This window comes from Schistocerca gregaria, chromosome 3 (genome assembly GCF_023897955.1).
Source record: "Schistocerca gregaria isolate iqSchGreg1 chromosome 3, iqSchGreg1.2, whole genome shotgun sequence".
NCBI classification, from domain to species: Eukaryota; Metazoa; Arthropoda; class Insecta; order Orthoptera; family Acrididae; genus Schistocerca; species Schistocerca gregaria.
The window spans coordinates 569,123,990-569,151,377 of record NC_064922.1 but is presented as its reverse complement, the minus strand read 5'-3'; the positions used below and the strand labels follow the sequence as shown (position 1 = coordinate 569,151,377).

Sequence of the window (27,388 nt, the reverse complement as noted above, 5' to 3'; positions counted from 1 at the left end):
GAAAATGGAAGTAAATAGGAATATAAAAAAAAGGAGGAAGGTTGATCTGTTTAGCAAGAGTAATAGGAGACAGACTTCAGACTACCTAACAGATAAAAACGAAAATTTCTGTTCCGACACTGAAAATGTTGAGTGTTTATGAAAAAAGTTCAAGGCAATCCTAAAAGGCATTTTAGACAGGTACGTGCCGAGTAAAACTGTGAGGGACGGGAAAAACCCACCGTGGTTCAACAACAAATTTAGGAAACTACTGCGAAAGCAAAGAGAGTTTCACTCCAAGTTTAAACGCAGCCAAAACCTCTCAGACAAACAGAAGCTAAACGATGTCAAAGTTAGCGTAAGGAGGGCCATGCGTGAAGTGTTCAGGTAAAATTCTATGTACCGACTTGACAGAAAATCCTAGGAAATTATGGTCTTATGTTAAATCAGTAAGTGGCTCGAAATAGCATATCCAGACACTTTTACATTGGATTATGAATAAATAATATCCTATTTTAAGATTGTGCATTTACTTATTGAGCTCCCCTACACCTATTTTCATACAGACGCAGTACTCGTCTTGCTGTGTACATCTGCTCCATGGGCCATCATGGCCACCACAACCAATGCACAGACACCATGTCACGATCAGGAAAAGGCACGCTTCATATGTGTGCATCAGACATTCAAAAGTGATGCATGACACGAGCAAGCAGCTTTCCATCGCCACACTAGTGGCTTCACATAAAAAAGCATGATGTATTGGCGTAATATAACATATGATGATTATGCATTGATTTCTCAATTCCGTTCACATGCTCAACCAAGTCGTGGTGGTGAGATTCTGTATGATTTTAAGAAGACATCTGTTTGGTGCAAAAACTATCAAATGACTGTAAGTAGTGAAAGGTGTGAGATCATCCGCATCAGTACTAAACGGGATCGGTTAAATTTCGCTTATAAATAACGCAAATATATAGGCTTTCAGTTCAACTAAATACCTACAATATATCGATTATCAACAACTTAAATTGGAACGAGCTCATAGATAATGTTGTGGGGAAGTGAACAAAAGACTGTGTTTTATTGCCAGAACAGCTGGAAGATGCAGTGGATCTACTAAAGAAACTGCCTACTCAACTCTTGCCCTCCCCGGCTAGAGTAGTGTTGTCTTTTATGGGATACTTACCAGAGGCCGCCAAAAACGTTCAAAAAAAGGACACTAGTCTTGTATTATTACGGAACAGGTGAGAGAGTATTATGGATATGGTGTGAGGGCAGGGATGGCAATCGTTAAGACTTGGGGGTTTTACTTCGTGGGGAGAACTTTTTATGAAATTTCAGTCATCAGCTTTATCTCCCGAAAACGAAAATATTTTGTTGACACCCATGTAGAAGGGGAGAAATGAGAGCTTAAAAGGATATATTTAAGTGTTCGTTTTTCCCGCACGGTGTTTGAGAATAGAACGGTAGACAAAGAGTCTGAGGGTTGTTCGATGAACTCTGTGCAAGCCACTGAAGTATGAATTATGGAGAAGTCATGTTTATGTAGATGTAACTGTAGAAGTTATTAATTCCTATTCTATAGAAGGCGAGTGCTGACACGTGTGAATATTATCAAACCAGCAGTTTAATAAATAATGGTTGCAAAATATTGACACGAATAATTTATAAATGAATGGAAAAGTCAGTGTATTCTGACCACAGGAAAGGCCAGTTTGGGTTCCGGAGAAATACTGAAACACGCAAAGCAATACTGATACTGGCAACTACCTTAAAAGGTAGGTTAAAGAAAGGAAAACCAATATTTATAGAATTTGTACATTAAGGGAAAGCTTTTGACACTGTTTTCTGGAATCCTATTTTTTTTTATAAGCTGAAGGTGTCAGGGATAAAGTACAAAGAGTGAACAGTTGTCCACAACGCATTCAGAAAGCAGGCTGCCGTTGTAAGAACCTTAGGGCGTGAAAGGCTGTAGTGGTTGAGGAGGGAAAGACTAGGAGTTTTATGCTCTTTTTTCTATGGTATTCAGTCTTTCCACTGATTAGGAAGTAAAAGAAGCTAAGAAGAAATTTATCCAGGGTATTAAAGTTCATGAGGAAGAAATAAAAACTTTAGGGATTCTCGACGACATTGCAATTCTGTGAGGTATGGCAAAGGACTAGGAAGAGCAGTTGAAGGGGTGGGAAAGTGTCTTGAAAAATGTTAATGGAACATAGTCGAGTTCAATCAGGATGTGGATATTACATTACGAAATGATGCACAAAAGGAAGTCTAGCGTTCTTCTATTTCGCTAGCAAAATAACGGACGATGGTTGAAGTCGAGAGATACAAAATACAGACAGGCAACAGCACAAAAGGATTTCTAAAAACCAGAAATTTTCTAGCGTCTAAAACCAATTTATATGTTACAAATACATTTTTGTACGGAAGTGAAACATGGACGATAAGTAGCTCACACAAGAAGAAAACAGTATCTTCTGAAATGCGATGCTACAGAACACTACCTCAGTTTAGGTGTGTAGTACGAGTAACTAATGACGCGTTAATGAATCGAATTGGAGTTAGAAGGAAAAGTATAGTACAACTCGACTAAAAGAAGGGATGAGAAGATAGGACATATCCAGAGGCATGAAGGCATTATCAGTTTGGTAATCGAAGTAGGTGTGAGGGATAAAATTGTAGAGGTATACAAGATTTGAATGCAGTAATCAGATGGATGTAGGTTTCGTTGATTATGCAGAGATGAAGAGGTTTGCTCAGGATAGACTAGCGTAGAGAGTTACATCAAACCATTCTTTACATTGAAGAACACAATAACAACAAGTTCTGACGATATATGGAAATACAAAACACGTGCTACGTTCGTACCATTGTTCCTAAAACTGCAGTGAAATACAGAGCCGCCATTCTGTGTGCACTAGCTATTTGTCAGTTTTTATTACATGCTCCGCGTTTCTTCAGACTGACATTGGGCACCTCCGTGATTGTAAAAGGTTTTCCTTCTGCGTACGCAGTTCCAACGTTTTCCATAAGGGGTTGCTGAAGTGTGTTAGGCGTATCTGTTCGGTCTAGATGCGTCCAATGACTGTTAAGTTTGTAGTCTGTGTGACCGGTAACTTGAGACAGAGTGTGGAGATAGAATCTCAGTGCGCACCAAGGATCGTGTGAAAAGAATATACTGTTTGATATCTTCATCGTTGGCGAAACAATTTCTAATACAACCAATCTGAACATAATTTTGAAGCAACAAGTTTCAAAATGCTCTTATGTCAGTTTTATCTCCAACGTAAATCTGAAGAACAGTTGCATTCCTCCTAACAAATAGTTCTGCGGCCACATTTTTAAGTACACTATATCACGTAAGGTTATGTTCGCCAGCAAATATTGAACCTGTTTCAGGCGGAGGACGTGCTGGTGACCGTGCAGCAGGGTACCCTCCGTGGGAAGACGGCCACCGGCGTCTACCACACGTCCTACACGGCCTTCCTGGGCATCCCCTATGCTCAGCCTCCACTCGGGGAGCTGCGCTTCCAGGTGAGTACAAACTGCGTGAACCACACTGTAACTTCTACTCCACAAAGTAACACGTTATGTCTACCGAAGATGTCTTTCCTAGACCGCAGTGGAACAAATAGTGAACCCTTTTTGAGATTAAAGAGTGTTTTTTTTTCTTTTTTTCTTTCTTTTTTTTTTTTTTTTTTTTTTGAATCTTATAGGACTTAACTGCTAACGTCATCAGTCCCTAAGCTTACACACTACTTAACCTAAATTATCCTAAGGACAAACACACACACATGCCCGCGGAAGGACTCGAATCTCCGCCGGGACCAGCCGCACAGTCCATGACTGCAGCGCCCTAGACCGCTCGGCTAATTCCGCGCGGTAGTCGTTTCTGGCCTTTGATGCAGCTATTTCCGTTTCAAGAGCGTCACCGATTATCTGCCGCATCTAAGTATGCCTCACCTTTTGGTTGACGTTTACACCTCTCTGACTTAAGAAATTCTGTAACGACTCTCACGTGGTTGTACCATCTCGGTCCGAGACGTACACGGTGTGGAAAAAAAGGTGAATCACTCAGAAGGGGAAGAGGAACGACATGAAACTTCACTGTTTTAATGGAGTCCAATTAGCAAACAACCTCGCAGTATGAGCCCAGTTAGCAGCATGGCATTGCAGCCGCTCTGGATGCACACAACGAATTGGTTGGGAAGAGTGTCTTAAAGCTGTTGCGTACACTCCTGAGGCAAGGCGGTCCACAACTGTTGTAATAGTCCTTGATATCCTGGGTGCTGAATCTAGGACGACGTTGTTGTCTGAGCTCGACCGACACATGTTCCGTTGCGGACAGATCAGCGGGCCTTGCTGGCCTCAGGAGCACCACAACATGACGCAGACAGTTCATAGAGGCCAGTAGCAAGTCTGGGCACGTATTGTCCTGACAAAAAATTGTACCAGTATACTGTCGCATGAAAGAAAACACACGAATACGCACGATGTCCATGAGCTACCATAGGGCCCTCAGTGTTCACTCAATCATTAGCAGCCGCGAACTAAAGTCATACCCTATGGCTCCCTTTATCATGACCAGTAGTAACACTGCTGTTCCCCTCTAAGACGCTAGAAGAAAATGACTTCTCACCTGTCCGCCACCATACCTGCTGATGACAGTTATTTGTGGTAGTGCAGAAACGTGATTCGCTGCTGCGGGAAACGTGACACCATTATTCAGAAGTTCATGCTTCCGTGTCATGCTACCACTCCAAACAGTTACCTTTGGTGTTGTGTTGACGGCAGCCTAAGCTTTGGACAGTAAGTCCCTACACCGACTGCTGTCGGTGAAGGACGTGAGGTGGCACAAAAAGTTGCAGGATGTTCCTGGATGGCAGGCGCCGGTGTGATGGGGTTACGATGTGCTCGATGACCATACGTGGCTGACCAGAATCTTGACAACGTGTTTGTCTCCTCTCACATTCCCATGCAGTCCAATGTCGTTCAACTGAGACGTCTGAATCGCCTACAAATTTTGATACACCTCGACTTACCAGCTGGCCAAATGGGGACGCCAATTATGCTTTTCTGAAACGCTTTTTGGTGTTGATAACGCTGTGTCAAACCACTATCCTTCAAAGTGATAACTTAGCATCTGATGCTGTCCAGGTTCATTCTAAATGCCATCAGCCCTAATTGCAACACTGAACACGAACAACACTATAGCACTCTGTAGCCATTCTAACCGTCACAGAGAATAGCAATGACAATCATTTATACTCCAGGTATGTCAACAAATCTATTTTGAAATCCAACCACGTCATCTGGATGCTTTACTTATTTGTTTGTCAGATTACAGTGCTGCTGCAGGACTGGTCGAATGGATCACATCTCTTATTCCGCTAGGTCGCCTGTCGCGTTCGCATACGCCATCATCCAAGTGAACGGCTGCTTGAATTATGGACTGCCCTCATGAACACGTGACGACTTGGACGGCCCTATAGTATGGGGGGACGTTCACTTGGGCTTTCATGAAACCTGGAGCAGTAGTGAAAGGCAGAATGATATATGTGGATTACGTGTAGATTACTGCAGACCATCTGCATCCATCATCAATGAAATCTTCTCTGAGAGTGATGTCATCTTCCAGGACGTTAACTGAGTCTCAAAGCCAGAATCGTGTCACAGTAGTTTGAGGAACATAGCGAACCCATGTTGATGACAAGGCCACTAAATTCACCTGATCTGAACGTGATGGAAAACACCTGGGACGCTGTCTGGCGCCAGCTTCACACCTTAATACCACTGGCTACTAGTATACCGTAATTTCGTGAGATGTGCGTTCACATAGCTGGTGTCACATACCTCGGGATTCGTCACATCGATGCCACGCAGAACCGCTGCGGTATTGCGTTTTACACCTGGCCCAGCACGTTATTAAGCAGATGGGCATTATGTTTTGGCTCGTTCAGTTCTCCATAGTGAATTCGAGGGGCAGTGTCTGGTACACGGATAGAGATTGTCTCACTCTAGCCAGGAAATGATGGTTCACCGTTCCCATGAAACTAAATCGAATTTGGTCTAGACATACTAACTTGATTTTAAACACGGGTGAATTCCCTAGGATGGCCGCTGTTTTCTGGCACATGTTTCACCCAATTTTGTAATGCCTTGGTAGTAAGTTCTCTCGTGTATAATACAATGAGCAACAGAAGCAGGAAGAGACAAACGGGAACCCCTCAATTCAGTTCCTGAGGCTCAATGGCTGTATGGGCTAAATGCTAAAAAAATATGTTCCCGGAACCGTTCGGAGCTTGCGGAATCGAGACGTCACTTTAGGGTGGAGTATACAAGTCGTGTCATTCTGGGACAAAGGTGATGTTTCGGTGTGTGTCTCTAAAGATCCTGTAATTCTTCACTTTCACTGAGAATATCAGATCAACGAATCTTAACATCGATATCCTTTCACCTTGAATTTTAATTCCACCCTCGACCCTTTCTTTCGTTCCCGTCATTGCATCTTCGCCGTATAGACTTTACAGTAGAGGCGAAAGGCAACATCCCTGTCTTACACCCTTTCTAATCCGAAAACTTCGTTCCTTGTTTACCACTCTTATTGTTCCCTCCTGGCTCTTATTCATATTGTATTTTACTCGTCTCTCCCTATAGCTTACCCCTAATTTTCTCAGAATTCCGAACGTCTTTCTCCATTTGTCAGTGTCGAACGCTTTTCATAGGTCGACTAAACCTATGAACACATCTCGAGTTCTCTTTAGTCTTACTTCCATTATCAACCGCAACGTCAGAAATGCGTGGCTGTCACCTTTACGTTTCCTAAAGCTAAACTGATCGTCACCTAATACATCCTCAATTTTCTATTTCATTCTTCTGTATATTACTTCTCTCATCAATTTGGATGCATGAACCTTAAGCTGCTTGTGCGATAATTCTTGCACTTGTCAGCTCTTGCAGTCGTCGGAATTGTATGGATGATACTTTTCCGAAAGTTTTCATTGTATGTCGTCAGACTCATACACTCTACATAGCAATGTGAATATTCGTTTTGATGTCTCTTCCCCCAAGTATTTTATAAATTCTGATGGAATGTTATCTTTCCCTTCTTCCTTAATCGACCAGACGTCTTTCAAACATATTTGAAATTATGATTCTAATAGTGGCTTCCCTATCTCTTCTATATCGACTCCAGTTTCTTCTACCACGTCAAGATACAAACCTTCCTCTCATAGACGCCTTCAATGTACTCTTTCTATCTGTCCCCATTCTCCTGTGACTTTAACAGTGGCATTCCCATTGCGCTCTTAATGTTTCCACCCTTGCTTTTAATTTCACCCAAAGTTGTTTTGATTTCTCTGTATGCTGAGTCAGTTCTTCAAGAATCATTTATCTTTAGATTTCTTCACATTTTTCGTGTACCCAATTCACCTTAGCTTCCCTGCATTTCTTATTTCATTCCCAAGTAACTTCCGTTTTTGTGCTCCTGAATTTCCCTGAACGTCCTTTTACTCCCTCCTTTCACCGATCAGCTGTAGTATTTGTTTTGTTATCCTTGGATTATTCACATTTATCTTTTTAGTGATGTGCGTTCTTTCCTCATCAACTGTACTGCCTACTGAGCTATTCCCTATCACAGAATTTATATCCTCTCAGAACTTCAAGCGTACCTCGTCATTCCTTAGTATTTCCATATCCCCCTTCTTTGTGTAATGATTCTTCCTGACTCGTCTTTTAAGCTTCAGCCTACTCTTCATCACTACTAAATTGTGATCTGAGTCTATGTATACTTCTGGGTACGCTTTACAATCCATTACCTGATTTCAGAATTTCTGTCTGACCGTGGTGTAATCTAACTGAAATCTTCTCGCACCTCCCTGCTTTCCCCAAGTATATGTCCTCCTCCTCTGATTCTTGACCAGAGGATTCGCTGTTAATAGCCGAAATTTATTGCCGACCATAAATAGTGTGTCTCCTCTCACATTCCTAGTTCGAAGTCCATATTCGCCCGTAATCCTTTCTTCTACGCCTGTCCCTGCTACCGATTAGATTTTCATCTAGTTTACGTATCGAATTACCCGTTCAATATCATCAGCCGCATTTATACTTGAACTATCATTGGTGTTGGTTTGCTCATAACGGACACTGCTCCCATTATGCAATTTTCTGCTGTTATTGTTACCCCAACTGACCACAAATCTTCGTCTTCTTCCCATGTCTATTCATTGAACCCCACTACATCTAGATTGAGACTTTGCCTTTACCATTTCTGAATTTCTAGCTTCCCTACCACGGTCAAACTTCTGACGTTCCATGCCCTGGTTCCTAGAACGTTGTCATTTCGTTGGTTCTCCAGTCTTTTTCTCATAGTTACCTAACCTTGGCAGTCAACTCTCCATTGTGACTGAGGAGCTATAAAATAAGTATGTCAAAATATCTGCCAAAAACGAGTAGCTACTTCAATTTCAGAAAGGCTTAGAGTCCAAAAGTCGCTTGAGTGCGGTATAGCTACTTATCTGAACCACGAGAGCCTGAAAACACTGAGTTGATGCTTAGTTCGCCATGTAACGGCATGGACAAGCAAAAGCAAAGAAAGAACATAGATGACGCCGTGGATCATATATAAACATAAATGCGGACGAGAACCAATAATACCAGGCAGCCTGTCCCTCAGCTCAGATGAAGCTTTTCTGGAGGTTTGCTATGAATGACGGCCGTTTCCTGTTCATCTTCAACTGGAAAAAAATTTCTGCTAGTCAAGGCTCTTTTCAAGTTGCCAATGAGAACAGAGTTCTTTAACAGACTGTCCTATCATTTAGCGAAGGGAATGAAAACACGAAGCAAGAGAAAAAAAGGTATTACTCCATCCTAGGCAGCGAGATCACAAAAGACTACTGCACAGAGCACTTGAAGAACAAGCAGAAGTTAACAGACTAAATATTATAATAACCTGACATTGTCAGTGTTGTAGGAAGCGATATTTAAGTGTAGTGTTGTAATTTCCTTTTGGAAGTCTGGAATTTGCTGTCACCTGGGTAGCTCGTAGCGATACTGTCGGCAAACAAGATTGCTGTTTATATTTCGTCATTTTACCACGATGATGCATCCTTCCTGCCACACAATAAAACGTTGCACAGCATAAATACATTGCGCAACAATATTAAAGGCTCACTTTTTCGAAGTTTGAAATTTGGCACAAACGTGCCTACAACATACCTACAACTAAACCCTCGGACTGGGTGACTCTTGAAAAGACAATGTGTCGACATACACGGGAAAGTAGTCCACAGCCCAGAAGTTGGTGACGGTCGCAAGGAGGATTATTCATATCAAATTGGCACCAAATTTTAGCATAATTCTGTCCAACGTGACAGTGGACTTGTCACACGACGAGGAAGTCGTCACACCCCCTGTCACCCAAAATTCATTTCTTGTTTCGACGCCTCTCAGATAGACATCAGAATCGCTGAAGCTCTAGCGCCTGAAAGAGTCAAACTGCACCTAAATGGTTCTGAGGGGCTTATGTAACTCGCATGTGCTAGAGGAACCGCGAAATTAATGTGTGTGTAAGTTCCTGACAGTTGCATTGGTAACTTGTTCAAGAAAGGTGCACGGGTGCCACGAATGATGTGTCTATCCGGGGGACTTTCTAGGGCTCTTTGCCATCTAATTCAGGCTCATGTTGCACCTGCCCCACCCCCTCGATATGGCACAGAGGGTGCGATAAAAGAAGAATGAAAAAACGTAAAAGCGCCTTCAAACTTCGGGTCACGTTCAAATCCAATAGAATAAGTTCGAACCTTGTGTTTCCAACCAATACACCGGGCAATAATGTGCTGCCACGTTACACTTCACGGAGGTCAGGTGAGTTTTCCTTGGACTAAAGCCCCATGATGTCTTTAGAGTTGGGTTGAAACGCCCGCGTGTTCGCAGAAGTGTCTAGTACGTCGTTCTGCAGCTCATCGCACTGCTAACTGTTGTGGGGCGGCAGGTGGAAATTTCTATATTAAATGTGGAATGTCTTTCCCGGCACATGCACAATATGTGGGGCAGCGGGTGGAAATATTTGTTATTTAATGTGGAATGCCTTTCCGGGCACATGCACCTTTATGTGGGGTGGCGGGTGGAAATATTTGTTATTGAATGTGGAATGCCTTTCACGGCACATGCACCATATCTGGGGTGGCGGGTGGAAATATTTGTTATTGAATGTGGAATGATTTTCACGGCACATGCACCGTATGTGGGGTGGCGGGTGGAAATATTTGTTATTGAATGTGGAATGCCTTTCCGGGCACATGCACCTTTATGTGGGGCGGCGGGTGGAAATATTTGTTATTGAATGTGGAATGCCTTTCACGGCACATGCACCATATGTGGGGCGGCGGGTGGAAATATTTGTTATTGAATGTGGAATGCCTTTCACGGCACATGCACCATATGTGGGGCGGCGGGTGGAAATATTTGTTATTGAATGTGGAATGCCTTTCACGGCACATGCACCATATCTGGGGTGGCGGGTGGAAATATTTGTTATTGAATGTGGAATGATTTTCACGGCACATGCACCGTATGTGGGGCGGCGGGTGGAAATATTTGTTATTGAATGTGGAATGCCTTTCACGGCACATGCACCGTATGTGGGGCGGCGGGTGGAAATATTTGTTATTGAATGTGGAATGCCTTTCACGGCACATGCACCATATGTGGGGCGGCGGGTGGAAATATTTGTTATTGAATGTGGAATGCCTTTCACGGCACATGCACCATATCTGGGGTGGCGGGTGGAAATATTTGTTATTGAATGTGGAATGATTTTCACGGCACATGCACCGTATGTGGGGCGGCGGGTGGAAATATTTGTTATTGAATGTGGATTGCCTTTCCCGGCACATGCACCATATGTGGGGCGGCGGGTGGAATTAATTGCTAATGAAATGAAATGTTCCTATGATTTATTTAACGCTGTTGTTTGCCGTTCTCAACACTGGCTCTCTAACTATTTTACGCAACCACAAAGTGATTAGCAAAACGTGAAGCCTGTAATTAGAATTCCTAGTGCCCACTTCATCTGAGAAATACACTTATAGTTACAGCTTATAGCTCTGACGAATTAGGAGATTGTCTGGGATTCATAATCAACAACGATTCACTCTAAAAGGTTCACTATATTCTGAAAGTCACAGGCCAAAAAGAGACCATATAATCCAACTACCAGAGCAGTTCAGAGTCTAATGCGCTGATACAACTATAACTGTTCAAATTAAATGTTTAAGTGAATGCTCGCCATAATTTGATGATAATGTTCATCAAACGCCACGCTAAATAATGGTAGAATGTCTGTCCCAGGGCGGCACGTGAAAATACGACATACGCGAACTGAAGACAGATCATTAAAGTCATCCCAGAATTAACACTTCACTCGAAAATGATTTCTTGGCTACGCGCATCCCGAGTAACTTATTACGGCATCCGAGGCTGTTTATAGCAATGCTACCGACGGGACGCGACTCCCGGCATAGGTGGTGCGCTGATCAGCGTCTGGAGAGAACTGGGGCCTGAGGAGCAGTAGCGGCGGCGTCAACTGTGGCCGGAGCACCCGCTGTCAGGCGATCATCGGCTGCTGTGGCTGGGGCAGGTGCACCGGCTCCTGCATGCGCTGCACACGAGCATCAGCATGGTGGCAGCTGCCGGCAAAGCCCTCTGACGTGTGTATGGGTCACGAATCCTGAGCTCTGATGCATAGGAATGCTAAGTGGAGACTTGTCTACCACGGTCCATACCTAATCCACGGGATACCACATTGAGGAGCGTACTTAATTTTTTCAGTGGGTGCAAGCGGCACCCAAGGGTTGGCTACAAGGTCTCTCAGCTGCCCCCTCCACAACCTCTACGTGGACTTCCTCCATCTTGGCAGAACCCCTGAGACTCTCGGCTGCATCCTCCTCTAGATCTTTATCCGCCTGGGCAGCACCCGTGAGACGCTCAGCTGCCTCCTCCTCTAAATCTCGATGGGCTTGTTCCATCCTAGCTTTATTTATTCACCTAATTAACCTTTCTTGCTTCCTTAATTTTTAAGACAAAAACCAGAAAATCATGAATTGCCACTAAAATTTTAATTTATGAGATCCAAAATACTGTTTCTATTTAATTATTATGCAAAACGAATCTAAATATAAATTTTTAAGTTTCTAGCTCTTTTCTGTTGCGCCAATGATTTTTACAGAAAAACATCCATATTTCGAAAACGGTTAAAGTTATTGCACTGATATTCAAAATATACTGGTTTAGTATTACTCCTGACATGCTAGCAACGTTTCAGGTTATTTACTTGATTTTTAAAATATTGCGCAACATTTAGGACGTCAGAGCCAGTTACAGCGGACTGGCTGGCACACAATGGAAAGACTGATGTAAATTTCATACGGCGTGAGTAGGCTACTTCCCTTCATCGCCTTCTACTTAATTTTTTGTAATTTAAATGAAAAAAAATTAATTACAAAAAGGGAAGCAATTGTACAGCTTTACTCCCTATGAAAAATTAAATTTTAAATGTAAACATATACAAATATTATAAAAAACCTTATTAGCTACTTAAATTATTTAAATTGCTAGCATATTCACTGCCTCTTAAGCAACATTATCACTCATAATTTAAGCAAAATAAATGAAACACTTTTGCATACATATTGCCTTAGACAGACAAACACGTAAAATATGTAAAATTATGAAAATCTTAAATCCATTAAATTTTCTGTAAATATTTTTACATACACAAATTCAAACAAACTAACACAGTTATTCATGATACATAAACAGATAATTATATCTTAGCAGTCTTTTCTAAACCTGAAAGAGAATTTTCACAAATCATGACTATTTCATTTCTACACACGTTGTTGTAGCCGCTTTGGTTGGCGTTCTACGCTTTCATAAACAAGGGTATAGGAGGGCAAGTTGCTATGGTGTGCGTCCTTCATGTTCACTCTAAATTACATGGGGAAAGGGAAGGGGTCACTCTGAGTTGTGTCCAAGTCACTCCACGCTTTCACACACCTACCAGGCGGCCATTATCTGGTTTGTCCTGTAGAACAAACAAAAATAGTGACTTGGACTCTGTTCACTTAATATCTAAGGGTGGGTCACAATGAAATGGGAATATATACATTTTATCTTTCAATATGTTACTGGAACTAAGTTAACAGAACTTTTTCAATTTTATTCTCTTGGTTACTTAACTGACATAAACAAATGGCTCAAAGGGCCGTTAGTCACGTACTGGAGAAAGTTTATGCTCAAGGCATACAATCATAAATCCTATTTAAACTCAATTTATTATTTCTGGGCCAGAACACTGAACCAATGCTAGGTACATTCTTGATACATCTGTATTTTATTTACTTAGCTGACTCATCTTTGATTACCTTATTCTTAGTGATAGTATCAGTATATTTGATTGGCAGTTGTCTTCTGAACTTCGTTGTACGTGTGAGTAACTTGTGGTAATAGTACAGTTCTGAGTGTTCAAAACACACTACGTTTGGTTGACTATTAAATCCACTTATTGGTCGTCTTCTGCTGTGTCAGTTCCACATCTGCAATTATGTACTTACTTCATCCAAGTGTATTAATGCTGAGCTATAAATAATGTTTCACGTCTGCCATTATCTTACTCAATTATGTTGCTAGTGTATGTACTTATTTAACACTCACGCTATTAACATTTAAAGCATAGGATAGCACAATTGTTTCATATCTATAGTGTATTGCAGCTGATCAGTTTGCTCACATGGCAATCCATTTCCACTCGATCGGACGCTGAAACCACAGGTAGTCTCTCTCGACCTACCACTAAAGTAATTATGGACTAGCGAAATGCTAAATTCCTTAAACCTATAGGACACCATGAGTTGCTCTGTCTCATCTAACATAAGGGTACCAATGGTCGCATTCACGCCTCCAACTCATAACCTCAATACGTGTAATTGTGTCCTGTCACACACTACACCAAACTAATGGCCAGCTCCAGCCTTATAAATACTTCAGGAACGTGTCCTTCACGTCTCAACCACAAACACTGTTCAATTCTATTACACTGCCATTCCTTGCTACACAAGGTGAGTTCATTCTTACAACTTACCTGCATATTTTTCACAACACTAAGCAATCTTTTTTTTTACTATTTATTAGTTAGCTCTACAGCATAATAGGTTTCACTGCCACTTCAGACCCTATTTATAAACGAACTTGTACATCTTTTTTAAATATTATTCTGGGACCATTTAAAAAAACAACACTTTGTACTTACAATATTACCGGGGTTCTATACATACTTGTTACTCAAATACATTTGTATCTTAATTACATCATTCTTCTCTATTGTTTATGTCACTGTTAGGTTTGTTACATTAGGTGTTTTCTTCACTAATCGGTGGATAGAAAACATGAAGAGTGAGTTAAATCTGAAATGAAAAGAAGATCTCACACAGCTGGGACTACACAGCTGCCACACTGTGTAGAGGATACAGAACAACCTCCTCCCTACAGAATTCATTAGCTTAATGCTGGCTTGATAACCACAATGGAAAATTTATTGTGTTGGAAAGAAGAAGTCGAAATTTTAGATGGATAGAAAAGATGAAGAGTGAGTGAGACCTGAAAAGGAAAGAAAATCTCACACAGCTGGGACTGCACAGCTGCCGCACTGTGTAGAGGTTACAGAACAACCTCCTCCCTACAGAATTCATTGGTTTTAGAAAATTTTCATATTGGAAAGAAGGGGTCGAAGTTTTTGTAGACAGGAAAGATGAAGGATGAATGAGACCTGAAAAGGAAAGAAGATCTCACACAGCTGGGACTGCACAGCTGCCACACTGTGTAGAGGTTACAGAACAACCACCTCCCTACAGAATTAATTAACTATTTATGAACTTCTTTAGGTTGATCACATTCCTGAGACCTAATATCTTTTTACCCTTAGGGTAAACAATTAAGCATGGATGATCAATTAAATTATCATTAATGTTAAAGGGCAGCAAAGCTTCTTGTTTTACCGTTTTTGACACCTTGCCAGTAGCAACAATTATTCTTAGTCCTGATACCCGCATTACTGTAAGCTTGTCTTTACCAGGTAATGCACAAAGAAGGACTGAGATATCGCACTCACCTCACTTCCACTGTCTAAGAGACAACGCACATTGATACCCAACTTATTCACTATTATTATTGGGTGCCTTATTCTAGTTTGTACTGGTGGTTCCTCAAACTCATCCAATAGTTCCTTTTGGATCTGTCTCGAACTAAAGTGATCGACATCTGTCTTCATTACATTTAGGTCAAAGAGTGTAGGGGTTTCCTAAATTACATTTTCAGCTGCCTTTTCCAGACGGTCTATTAATTTCAAATCGAAATACCACACGACTTCATTACATTTAGTTTGCTGAACATGACCCAAATTACTGTAGTCTGAGTGATTCTGCGTCTCCAGACCGGGCATAACACTAGTTACAGCTAAACAACTTTCATCATTATCGTCAGGTTCCTTCTCAAGTGACAACTGGTCACAGCTAGTGGGTTAATCGACCACCAACAGGCTGCCCTCTACATTCTCACTTACCTCCTGTCCTAAATCCATTAGTACAGTATCAACATCCTGCACAGGCACTTTAGATAAGAGCACATCATCCTCATCGTAAATATAAGCATGAATTTCTTCTGCTTCCTCACCTGACAATTCAATATTTCGTAGCTCTTCCCTACCATTACACTACTGTGCCTTCTCTTTCTCTTGCCACCTAGAAAGCGTCTCTAACACGGTATCTATCAAATACTGTGAGTGATCTAATATTTCTGTTGTATCCTTAGATGCTACCGACCCCTCGTTCAAATGTTCAGTCTGAGTATTCTGATCTGTCTTACCAATTACTGTAATTACTGGCTTAGGAAAAGTAACCGCCTGGTGAGCGTCGGCGTTCTCATAGACGGGAACTAGTTTTCCTGCTTCGGCCTCCTACTGTTTCCTTTATTTCCATTATAGTTAATTGGCACAACATTGCTTTCCGCACTATTCCTTACTGCATAATTTTGTTCGGAACAACATTACTATCATTTGGATGCCATTGTTGGTTCTGGTAATTATTTCTCCAATTCCTACCTCTCTTAGGATGGCGAACACCTACTGTTCTGATGTTTACATTGTCATTCTGCTCGTTCCTAAAATTACTACTAGTGTTATTAGCATTTCCCTTATTACGTGCTTGCTCCTCATTGGCAGCAACACGTTCTACACGTTCCAAATATTCAATGAAACGATCAAGATTGTCTCTAGCGGCAGATATAATCCTAGTTTGCCAATACCATGGTAGTTTGGCTTCAAGACCTAGTATTATCATTTCAGGTTGTAGCTTTTCGGCCAAATGTGACAAACGTGAGATCCATGACCTGGCAAACTCTTTAATAGATTCCTTGCCTGCATTTAAGCGTTTTCCACTCCAAAATTCTGTCAACACTTCATTTTGCTTATTACTAGACCAATACTCATTAACAAAAGCTGTTTTAAATTCCGCTAATGTTTTACAGCTCAACATCACATCAGCTGACCAACGCATGCTAAATGGCTTCTAATAAATGAGATTGTCTCTCGTTCAGACCAAGCTGGTGGAATCACATCTTCAAAATCGTTCCAGAAATCTAGCGGGTGGATATTTTTATCTGGATCGAACCGCAAGAACTGCCGACACCCTATAAAAGCGGCGTTTGCAGCTACAACTTGCTGCATACTACCGTTACCAGAAGTTACTGAAGCTACTTTACTCTCAATATTAGCAATGTTAGTACTAATATTTTCTACTGTAATTTCAACATTATCTACCCTTTGCAAAATCTGAGTGGTATCAGTTTTCATTGCGTTTACTTCTGCATGACATATGTTTACCTTTATATTAACATCTTTAAACCTATCTGAGCACAGTTCAGATTCCGCCTCGATCCTTTCTGTTAACTTGCGCTCAAGCTTCGCATCTTCCATTTGGAAGTCTTTGCGAACCTCAGCAACTTAGGATTTTACTGTTTCATACATCTCAGATAACTGTTGAGCAACATTTTTATTAATATCCTCATGGTTGTAATCAATTTTATAATTTAAACTGTCCAGATCCCCTTTCAACATATTACAGCCAGTCTTTAAGAAAGTTTCTAATTCAGCTTTATTGGATTCTAATTTATTGTCCATTGCCTCAAACTGTTTATTAAAGTTGGTTCGGCTGGCCAGAATCCTGTTATTTACCTAAGTTATATCATATTTAAACTCAGCTGTCATTCTAGCATTACTGGCTGACATTTTTGCATTACTGGCAGCTATTGCTTGTAATATAACATTTAAATCAATAGCCCCAGTATCTTTGGGTTGCTCACTAGCTGGCTTTTTATCACACTCAGGTGACGAAAAACTAGCTCCAACACCAGAATCATCAAAGCTAAACGAAACTTCTGATCAGTCATATCTAACTTCTCCCTCTTAAACTCTACCATCTCTGATGACTGTTTCATTTTTAATTAATCAGAGAAACTATCATCCAATAAATTAACAATTTCTGATTTCTGCTTTACTACAGGGGTCTCTATTATTGAATCATTGCACCTTTTAACACTACTGTCAGGAGACAACACTTCGTATTTCACTTTCCCATTACTATTTTCATACATATTTACACTTGAACCGTTGTCTGGATTTACAGGTCCCTAACAGACATAGGTTCTGATTCAAGTTTAACCACGGTTTCTTCTGGCAGTTCTATTGGCGACAGTCTTTTAGTGCAGATTAGGAAAAGTTTTAACAGCTTTTAACTTAACTTAGTTCCTTCTGCACGCCATATGGGGTTGCCGGCGCGGCGAACCAGGATTACTGATGCGATTAGGCGCATTGAACTGCAGACGGGTGCTGTGTGTTTGCGTGGCCCCCAACTGCAGGCGTGGTTCCGGTTGCTGCGGGGTGGCGAAACTGGCTTCTAGCGAAGCCGGCAGCGCCGCTAGACTCAGTGCCAGGTCCGTCAATCCAGATGCATTGTTAATCCAGTTGCGTCGTCCACATGTACACCTAACACCATCACTGTTCTATTACTCAGTTGCGTGTCGCATTTCACTCCCGAACCCGAATATTTAAAAATCACCTTCACTTATACTCAGTTTGTTTCCGTTTTTTCCTAGCTGATGCAACATAAGTGGGGCGGTGAGTGGAATTAATTGTTAATGAAATGAAATGTTCCTATGATTTATTTAACGCTGTTGTTTGCCGTTCTCAACACTGGCTCTCTAACTATTTTTCGCAACCAGAAAGTGATTAGCAAAACGTGAAGCCTGTAATTAGCATTCCTAGTGCCCACTTCATCTGAGAAATACACTTATAGCTACAGCTTATAGCTCTGAAGAGTTAGGAAATTGTCTGGGATTCATAATCAACAACGATTCACTCTAAAAGTTTCACTATATTCTGAAAGTCACAGACCTAAAAGAATCCATATAATCCAACTACCAGAGCAGTTCAGAGTCTAATGCGCTGATACAACTATAACTGTTCAAATTAAATGTTTAAGTGAATGCTCGCCATAATTTGATGATAATGTTCATCAAACGCCACGCTAAATAATGGTAGAATGTCTGTCCCAGGGCGGCACGTGAAAATACGACATACGCAAACTGAAGACAGATCATTAAAGTCATCCCAGAATTAACACTTCACTCGAAAATGATTTCTTGGCTACGCGCATCCCGAGTAACTTATTACGGCATCCGAGGCTGTTTATAGCAATGCTACCGACGGGACGCGACTCCCGGCATAGGTGGTGCGCTGATCAGCGTCTGGAGAGAACTGGGGCCTGAGGAGCAGCAGCGGCGGCGTCAACTGTGGCCCGAGCACCCGCTATCAGGCGATCATCGGCTGCTGTGGCTGGGGCAGGTGCACCGGCTCCTGCATGCGCTGCACACGAGCATCGGCATGGTGGCAGCTGCCGGCAAAGCCCTCTGACGTGTGTATGGGTCACAAATCCTGAGCTCTGATGCATAGGAATGCTAAGTGGAGACTTGTCTACCACGGTCCATACCTAATCCACGGGATACCACATTGAGGAGCGTACTTAATTTTTTCAGTGGGTGCAAGCGGCACCCAAGGGTTGGCTACAAGGTCTCTCAGCTGCCCCCTCCACCACCTCTACGTGGACTTCCTCCATCTTGGCAGCACCCCTGAGACTCTCGGCTGCATCCTCCTCTAGATCTTTATCCGCCTGGGCAGCACCCGTGAGACGCTCAGCTGCCTCCTCCTCTAAATCTCGATGGGCTTGTTCCATTCTAGCTTTATTTATTCACGTACTTAACCTATCTTGCTTCCTTAATTTTTAAGACAAAAACCAGAAAATCATGAATTGCCACTAAAATTTTAATTTATGAGTTCCAGAATACTGTTTCTATTAAATTATTATGCAAAACGAATCTAAATATAAATTTTTAAGTTTCTAGCTCTTTTCTGTTGCGCCAATGATTTTTACAGAAAAACGTCCATATTTCGAAAACGGTTAAAGTTATTGCACTGATATTCAAAATATACTGATTTAGTATTACTCCTGACATGCTAGCAACGTTTCAGGCTATTTACTTGATTTTTAAAGTATTGCGCAACATTTATGACGTCAGAGCTAGTTACAGCGGACCGGCTGGCACACAATGGAAAGACTGATGTAAATTTTATACGGCGTGAGTAGGCTGCTTCCCTACACTGTCAATGTCGACCACAAAATGTGAAGCAATCAAAGACCCAAAGGAAGGCATGGTTTCATTGACGTCCTTTATGCCAACCCTGATGCCTTCTCATGCTGATTCTGAGCGGCGGCATGCCACCCATAAGAAAATCGCGTGATTTCAGAACTGGATGTCGCGGTTCTGACCTAATTGCAGAGACGTCAAAAGAAAGGGTGAAATGTGAGTAAGAGGAGCTGTGTCGACCTCCCTGTAATGTGACACATTCACAGTGTCATTGGGCAAAACTGTGCTAGTATTTAGTGCCAACATATCAGTAACCTACTGTACACCTCACATGAACTGAGCTGTTGCTTCTCTCTTACTTGAATTGACACCTTGGTGTTCGAAGTGTCTCCCAACCTGAGAGTGAAGTCGCGAGCCTCCGTGCTTTTGCATCGTTACAGAGAAAGCTTGTAGGCACCTTTGAGCTAAATTTCAAACGTATCGCAATATCCATTTACAATAGAAAACATTTGCGGTGTTTCGAAAAAAGTGTCATTTAATTATATTATTACCCAGTGATATTGTAACTAAAAATTTGAGTTTCGAAATGTCAAGATGATGGTGATACAGGGACTCGAATTAGTAACCCATGTAGACACTGGTTTATATTAGGTAATCTGAAGACGACCTTTTAACTGTTCTAAAATAGTAACCGTTCTATCCCTCCTTGCAATCTAGGCAAATTAAAAGTTTTGCAAAACTACAACACTAAATAATCTACCTAAATCACAATCAGCAACGAGGCCAGGGAAAATGATTATTGGATCTGTCCGAGGCACTGGGGATGACTATAACATCTGCCTAATTTAAGAATCGTCTGTACGAAGATTATTTCCCGGTTCCATTGCTTCAGAGTCAAAGCGTGCGGAACATACTTGGAGTCTTGGAGACTAAGATCTTTCCAACGTCACGCCCTTGCTGTTTCAGGCTCCTCAACCACCACGTAACTGGGAAGGCATCCGTGATGCCACGGAGTACGGCAGCGACTGCGTGCAGAACACGGGCTCCGGCTCCGAGGACTGCCTCTACCTGAACGTGTACGTGCCGGGGGTTCCAGAGGAGGGCGCCGGGCTGCCCGTCATGTTCTGGGTTCACGGCGGGGGATTCTTTACCGGCAGCGGCTCAGACGACGAACATGGCCCAGACTTCCTCGTTTCCTATGGCGTCATACTGGTCACCATCAACTATCGCCTAGGACCGATAGGTATGTCTGTTGCACTTCCATCAGAGTGATACGACTAACATCTCTTCTTCATAGTGAAACAGTTGCTACTTTTTATGAAGCTATTGGAATTATCTTTCCATACATCCATAACTCTTCCTTTTTCCTTTTTAAATTCCACCTCTCTGTAGATTCTTCCTTCTTCTCTTTCTCATCGTCATAACCCTCTCAACTTCAAGTCATATTAATTTGATTTTAATGGTTAATTTCTTTGCAGTTTAATCCTGCTAGAGGTGCTCGCACGGTCTATCTGTATGTTTCAACGATTAGCTGTACTGTTTCGCTAATCTATGTACCTTGGTCAACCACTTTATATATCAAAATCAAACTGACAAATTTTCAAGGAGAACTGCGGGTAGTTGTCCTTGACTGGAAACATTAGAAAATGGCTCTAAGGACTGTCCAACATATAGAGTCCAATGAATGACATCGTGCTACGTTTTTAGCAGTAAATGCGTTTTTGCACTGATGGGCCGCAATCGGTACTTCTCGCATTATCCCTGATATGTACGCGGTGCATCGAAAAATAAAATGCGGGAAACGCTTAGTAAATTGTGTAGGATGGCAAACATTATATTTTAGAGAGGGAACTCTTATCCGGTAATGCACTATTCCGGGAGTGTAGGGGTTAGAAGTTTCATGGTACTGGCGTCAAAACTTCTTTACGCTGTGATTCGTATTCCCATGTATTAGGAAACCTATTAGCTATCAGTGTAAAGTAGACACGCCGATGACATCTTTAGATGTCACGATTTGCAGGAATATCAAATTCAGTGCGGAACCCATTTCAAGAAACTCACAAATTCATGGTTTTTGCGATCTGGGGTTTCAGATTTGTATAACAGCTCGCATTTGTTGATGGATAAGTGTTTCCTTTTTAGTTATAAATCTGTTCTAGCATTACATTGTGCAGTACGCAAGTAACATGATAGTTTGGCCATTTTGGTTTTTTCGGTCACAAAGTAAAAGTCTTTCTACACTTCTGGGAAACAGATTAATACACCTGGAGAGTTGCAAAATCGCTCTGTTAACTCAGTTAGCGGATTACTTGTTTGGGCAATATGTATTTCCATCTTCAGATGGTAGTTACACCTTACACCTGTCACATTAGGCTTATAAAATATGCATAAGAAAAGGGAGACATTACCACGAAATGTATTTGTAAACTGATATCACTTTACTCGAAATCCGTGGTTGCTGCTGAAGATATGTACTTAATATAAAGAATTACTTAATCGTTTAATCAGTAACTGTTGTTTTTTAGTTAATGTTCGTATTAAACAACGAATGAAAGAATAATAAAGCATTATGAAAAGTCATAGATAAGTTATATTTTCTGTGCTGAGAAATTTAATCAAAGTCACTATTCCTGAAAAAAACATAATAAAACTAAAACAAAAGAGCGGCTGTTGCAATGTGTTGTGATTTAAATATTTTTTGAAAATAACTTTAAAAAAAGTAAATCATAGGCCATATGTACGTAGAAATGGTATTAATCGGTATCTACAGCATAAAAATGAAAATACAAATGCATCTTATGTGTATTTTATGTGTGGATAGAAAAAATGAATAGTAGTGATGAAAACGAATGTCCAAGGTTGCTAAAACTAAAGTTATAGAAGCATTGCATCCAAAAACTACTATCTGTTGATGTTACTATCTACTTAACTGATATCACATCGTTACATCTTGAGAGATTTTTGCATTGCTGAAAAATCCGTGTGAAGTACACTCTGAAGACAACTGTCAGCAGACTGGAAAAGTCCTTGTCAGAAAAAAGTGGACCTACCACTATAGTGTCAGGGAATATAAGGCAAATTCTTTGAAGTTCATGTATCAAGTTGACGTCCAACTATCAGGAGGCAAGTACGAAGAACGTTTTAAAAGAAGGGTGCCAACTTGTTAAATAATAATGTATTCTTTCCTGTTCTTGAGCAGGTAAGAAATTGTCAGGTCCGTCAAAAAAAGAAAAACATCCTAAGATCTTCGATTGCTCAATTTCCATACTCGAAACTAATGATAATGAGAAACTGGCCGCTCCAAATATTGTAAAAGAGTTATCGTCTCCCAGCCGATTCAAGGAATTAAAAAAGAGAAGGGTTTAAATTGAGCATATTAGGAAAAAATTTAGAGCAATGGAAATGTGACTCTACTTTCTGAAACTATCGATAAATGAGAAGTCGATCTAAGAGAAAAATGTCGCAAATTTTATAACCCACCGTATTGGATTCTTCATCTTCATCTCTACAATGTTATTATAACAAATTCGCAGGTAGCATGGTCAAAATTGCGATATCAATTTTCATTGAATAAAACTGTTTTTCTCTCGTCTTTTATTCGTCACTTGCAATTCATTGATTCCGTTATCAAATTCTTTATTAGCAAGACAGGAAACGCACTCTTCTCTTCTTTCTTCTATCTTTCGCTCTTTCTTTTGAAGCTCATCGAGGTTTCAATTTTCGGTCTGACCCATTGCACTCAGATGAGGAAATATGTATAAGCGTTGGATTACTCTACCTCAACAAGGAAACTGCCTTTCCGAATTTATCTCTGGTGAACAGTCATCACTATCTACGTATATATAGTGAATTACTGAATAAAAGTGTTTGAGATGTTATTCGGATTGGCTGTTAGTATTTAACGAGACTGGTAGCAATATCCCGATAAACTGATGAGCAAGAAGCAGCTTGCTTAAGTATCAGCCCTGTTTCTTCAGGTTTTGTGAGTACGGGAGACGCTGTCGCACCTGGCAACGCAGGACTCAAGGACCAGCAGCTGGCGCTAGCCTGGGTCCAGAACAACATCGCCAACTTCGGCGGTGACCCTCAGCAAGTGACTCTCCAGGGACAGAGTGCTGGCGGCGTGTCCGTCTCACTCCACTTCGTATCGCCCATGTCCGCAGGTGAGCACCGTCCGGCACCACACTGCTGCTTCCGGTCAGTCGTTCGTTCTACAGACATACGACTTCGAACAAGCGCAAAAGGAATATTTTAAGAGCGGATATGGTGGTGGTGTGAATGGTTCAAAAACTGGACTACAGTGATCAGTTAACTGAATGGGATGCATTTTGAATGTATTCCTCTACAACTCAGGATTATAAGGAGGTAATAACACATTTCAGCACAAAATATTGGATACGATACGTTTACTTCATTCCTTAATGAAATTTGTAACAAATAAAACAGCAGTTTTCTGAACCAACAGTTCAGGTCATGGAATCAGTATTATAAGAATAATCTTCTTAATGAAGGCACATAATTTAATCAAGAAAGACGTCCATTATTCACGAACACGTGTTTTCAAAAACATGCCAGAGCTATTCCAAGTTCAATTAGCAATATATTTCAGTTTAAGAATGTCAGAGTAAAATACAGTGTGAAACAGCACTTTTCGTGTGATCGAGTATTGCGTTTCACAGTTACTTGAGCTTCCTTTTCGAGATGGTCCAGTCGCATCAATGTGACTACCTAGCAAAAGCCTGAATAACTACCTTTAGCAGGTAAGTCAGAAAATTTAAATATTCTGGATAAAATTAGACGAAATGGACATTTGCTAAATTCGGCGACAGGAGGAACAGGACTTCTCTTCAGATCAGTACAGTGTTATAAATACAAAAACAAAATAAGAGTAACGGAGGAATAGACCAAACAATGAATAAGTAAATAGGGATGTCATTAGGCTACAATGAACAGCATTGTGAACGCATTGGCGTAGCCTAGATAGTCACTAAACCTACCCCCCCCCCCCCCCACCACCACCACCACAAACACACACACAAGCACAGAAGAACAAGTTTATGTGCCAACTGTCTCCGCTGATGATGAAGAGATGAAGAGATTGAAGAAATGTATGATGAGATAATGAGAAATAATTCAGATAGTAAAGCAAGACGAAAATTTGATTTTGGTATGGGAGTAGCATTCGATAGTAGGGCAAAGAAAGAGAAGGAAAAATTAATGTATGTTAATTCTTATAAAGAAGAAAAAACAGCAACCAGCCACTATTCATACTGCTATTTATTTAGGTAAATAGCGCCGTTACCGGTTTCGAACTGACAAGTTCGTCATCAGACGGCTATTCACATGATTTTCGATTTTTGTTATTCCACTATGACGAAGTAGTTTTGGTGTGTTGTTTCCCTACGGTAGAAAAACAATGATATAAGCGCCCTATGTGAAAATAACTAACCTCCAAACGATGAAATACAACGAAATACAATGAATACGACGTAAGTACCATAACCACTTAACCTCACAAATTGATTTACGCTGTATTTCATCGTTTGGAGGTTAGTTACTTTCACATAGGGCGTTTATAACATTGTTTTTCTACGGTAGGGCAACAACACACCAAAAACTTCGCCACAGTGGAATAATAAAATCGAAAACGGACGATCATGTAAAGTGTATCTCGAAAATCATGTGAACAGCCGTCTGATGATGAACTTGCGAGTTCCAAACCGGTAACGGCGCTATTTGCGTAAATAAATAGCAGTATTAATAGTGGCTGGTTGCTGATTTTTCTTCTTTGTAAGAATTAACCTACATTAATTGTACGAAGCCGCGATCTCACCATGTCAGTTTTAGACAAAATAGCAGCAGGAAAAATAATAGGTGAATATGGGCTGCGGCAAACGGATAATATAGAAAGCTACAAGGTAGCATTTTGCATAGAACATAATTTAATCATCCTTTGCACTTGGCTTAAGAAACCATGAAAAAAGATTTTACTTGTAGAAGAGACAGTTTTCATACTGATTGTATAGTGGTAAGACATAGATTTTGGAACAATATTTTAGACTGTAAGACTACTATCAGATGTGGATTCTGACCACAATTAAATGGTTATGAACTATAGATTAAATCTGTGCAAGTTAAAAAAGACAGGAAGCTAAGAAGATATCATGGGGATAAGTTGCAAGGACCATTCGTTGTTGAGAATCTCAAAAGAACAAGGCATCGATTGTCTACAACAGGGGAAAGGAATACAGGAGAAGACTGACGGGTACGTTTCAGAGATAAAATGGCGAAGGCAGCAGAGGATTAAATAGGAAAAAAAGGCAAAGCCCAGTAGAGAGAAATTGAATTTTATAGATGAAACGAAAAAATGTGAAATGCAGTAAATAAAGGAGGCGAAAGTGAATACCAACGTCTAAGAAACGAGACTGATAGCAAGTGCAAATGTCGAAGCAGGAATGACAAGGGAATGAATGTGAAGATACAGAAGCAGACATCACTAGAGGAAAGGCAGATACCTCCTATAGAAAAATTAAAGAGATCTTAGGAGATAAGGGAAGCCTCTACACGAATATCAAGATTTAGATGGAAAACCAGTACTAAACAAAGAAGGGAGAGCTGAAAGATCGAAGGAGTATGTAGAGGGTCTGTACAAGGGATCCGAACTAGGAGGCAAATTATAGAAAGTGAAGAGGAAGTGGATGAAGATAAGATTGGGAATATCATGCGACGAGAAGGATCTGACAGAGAGCAGTGAAGACCTAAATTGCAACAATGTCCCTGAAGTGGAAGGCATTCAGTAATAGCTACTGATATCCTCGAGAGAGCCAGCCATGACTAAACTACTGTACCTAGTGTGAAAGATGTGCAAGACAGAGAAAATAGCACCAGATTTTAAAAGGATGTAATGATCCCAAATCCAAGCAGATGGTGACAAGTGTAAATATTAACTTATATTAGGTTAATAAATGAAGATCGTGAAGTACTAACCTCCAGAAAAGATCATTTTCGATTGCGGAGTAATGAAGGAATAGGTGCGAAGCAATATTGACTTTACAACATCTCTCAGGAATTAAGTTAAGAATAGGCAAACCTACACTCCTGTAAATTGAAATAAGAACACCGTGAATTCATTGTCTCAGGAAGGGGAAACTTTATTGACACATTCCTGGGGTCAGATACATCACATGATCACACTGACAAAACCACAGGCACATAGACACAGGCAACAGAGCATGCACAATGTCGGCACTAGTACGGTGTATATCCACCTTTCGCAGCAATGCAGGCTGCTATTTTCCCATGGAGACGATCGTAGAGATGCTGGATGTAGTCCTGTGGAACGGCTTGCCATACCATTTCCACCAGGCGCCTCAGTTGGACCAGCGTTCATGCTAGACGTGCAGACGTGCAGACGACGCTTCATCCAGTTCTAAACATGCTCAATGGGGGACAGAGCCGGAGATCTTGCTGGCCAGGGTAGTTGACTTACACCTTCTAGAGCACGTTGGGTGGCACGGGATACATGCGGACGTGCATTGTCCTGTTGGAACAGCAAGTTCCCTTGCCGGTCTAGGAATGGTAGAACGATGGGTTCGATGACGGTTTGGATGTACCGTGCACTATTCAGTGTCCCCTCGACGATCACCAGAGGTGT

General features: G+C 41.2%; 1 protein-coding gene across 1 annotated transcript in view; it reads left to right on the top strand.

The window, feature by feature from the left end:
* The window catches only part of LOC126354558 (fatty acyl-CoA hydrolase precursor, medium chain-like), an 86,159-nt gene that overhangs the window by 2,133 nt on the left and 56,638 nt on the right, over positions 1-27,388 (top strand). Inside the window, exons 2-4 of the mRNA XM_050004301.1 lie at positions 3,382-3,516; positions 20,701-20,977; positions 23,712-23,897. Coding sequence (XP_049860258.1) covers positions 3,382-3,516; positions 20,701-20,977; positions 23,712-23,897 — 598 coding nt within the window. The remainder of the gene's footprint in view (positions 1-3,381; positions 3,517-20,700; positions 20,978-23,711; positions 23,898-27,388) is intronic.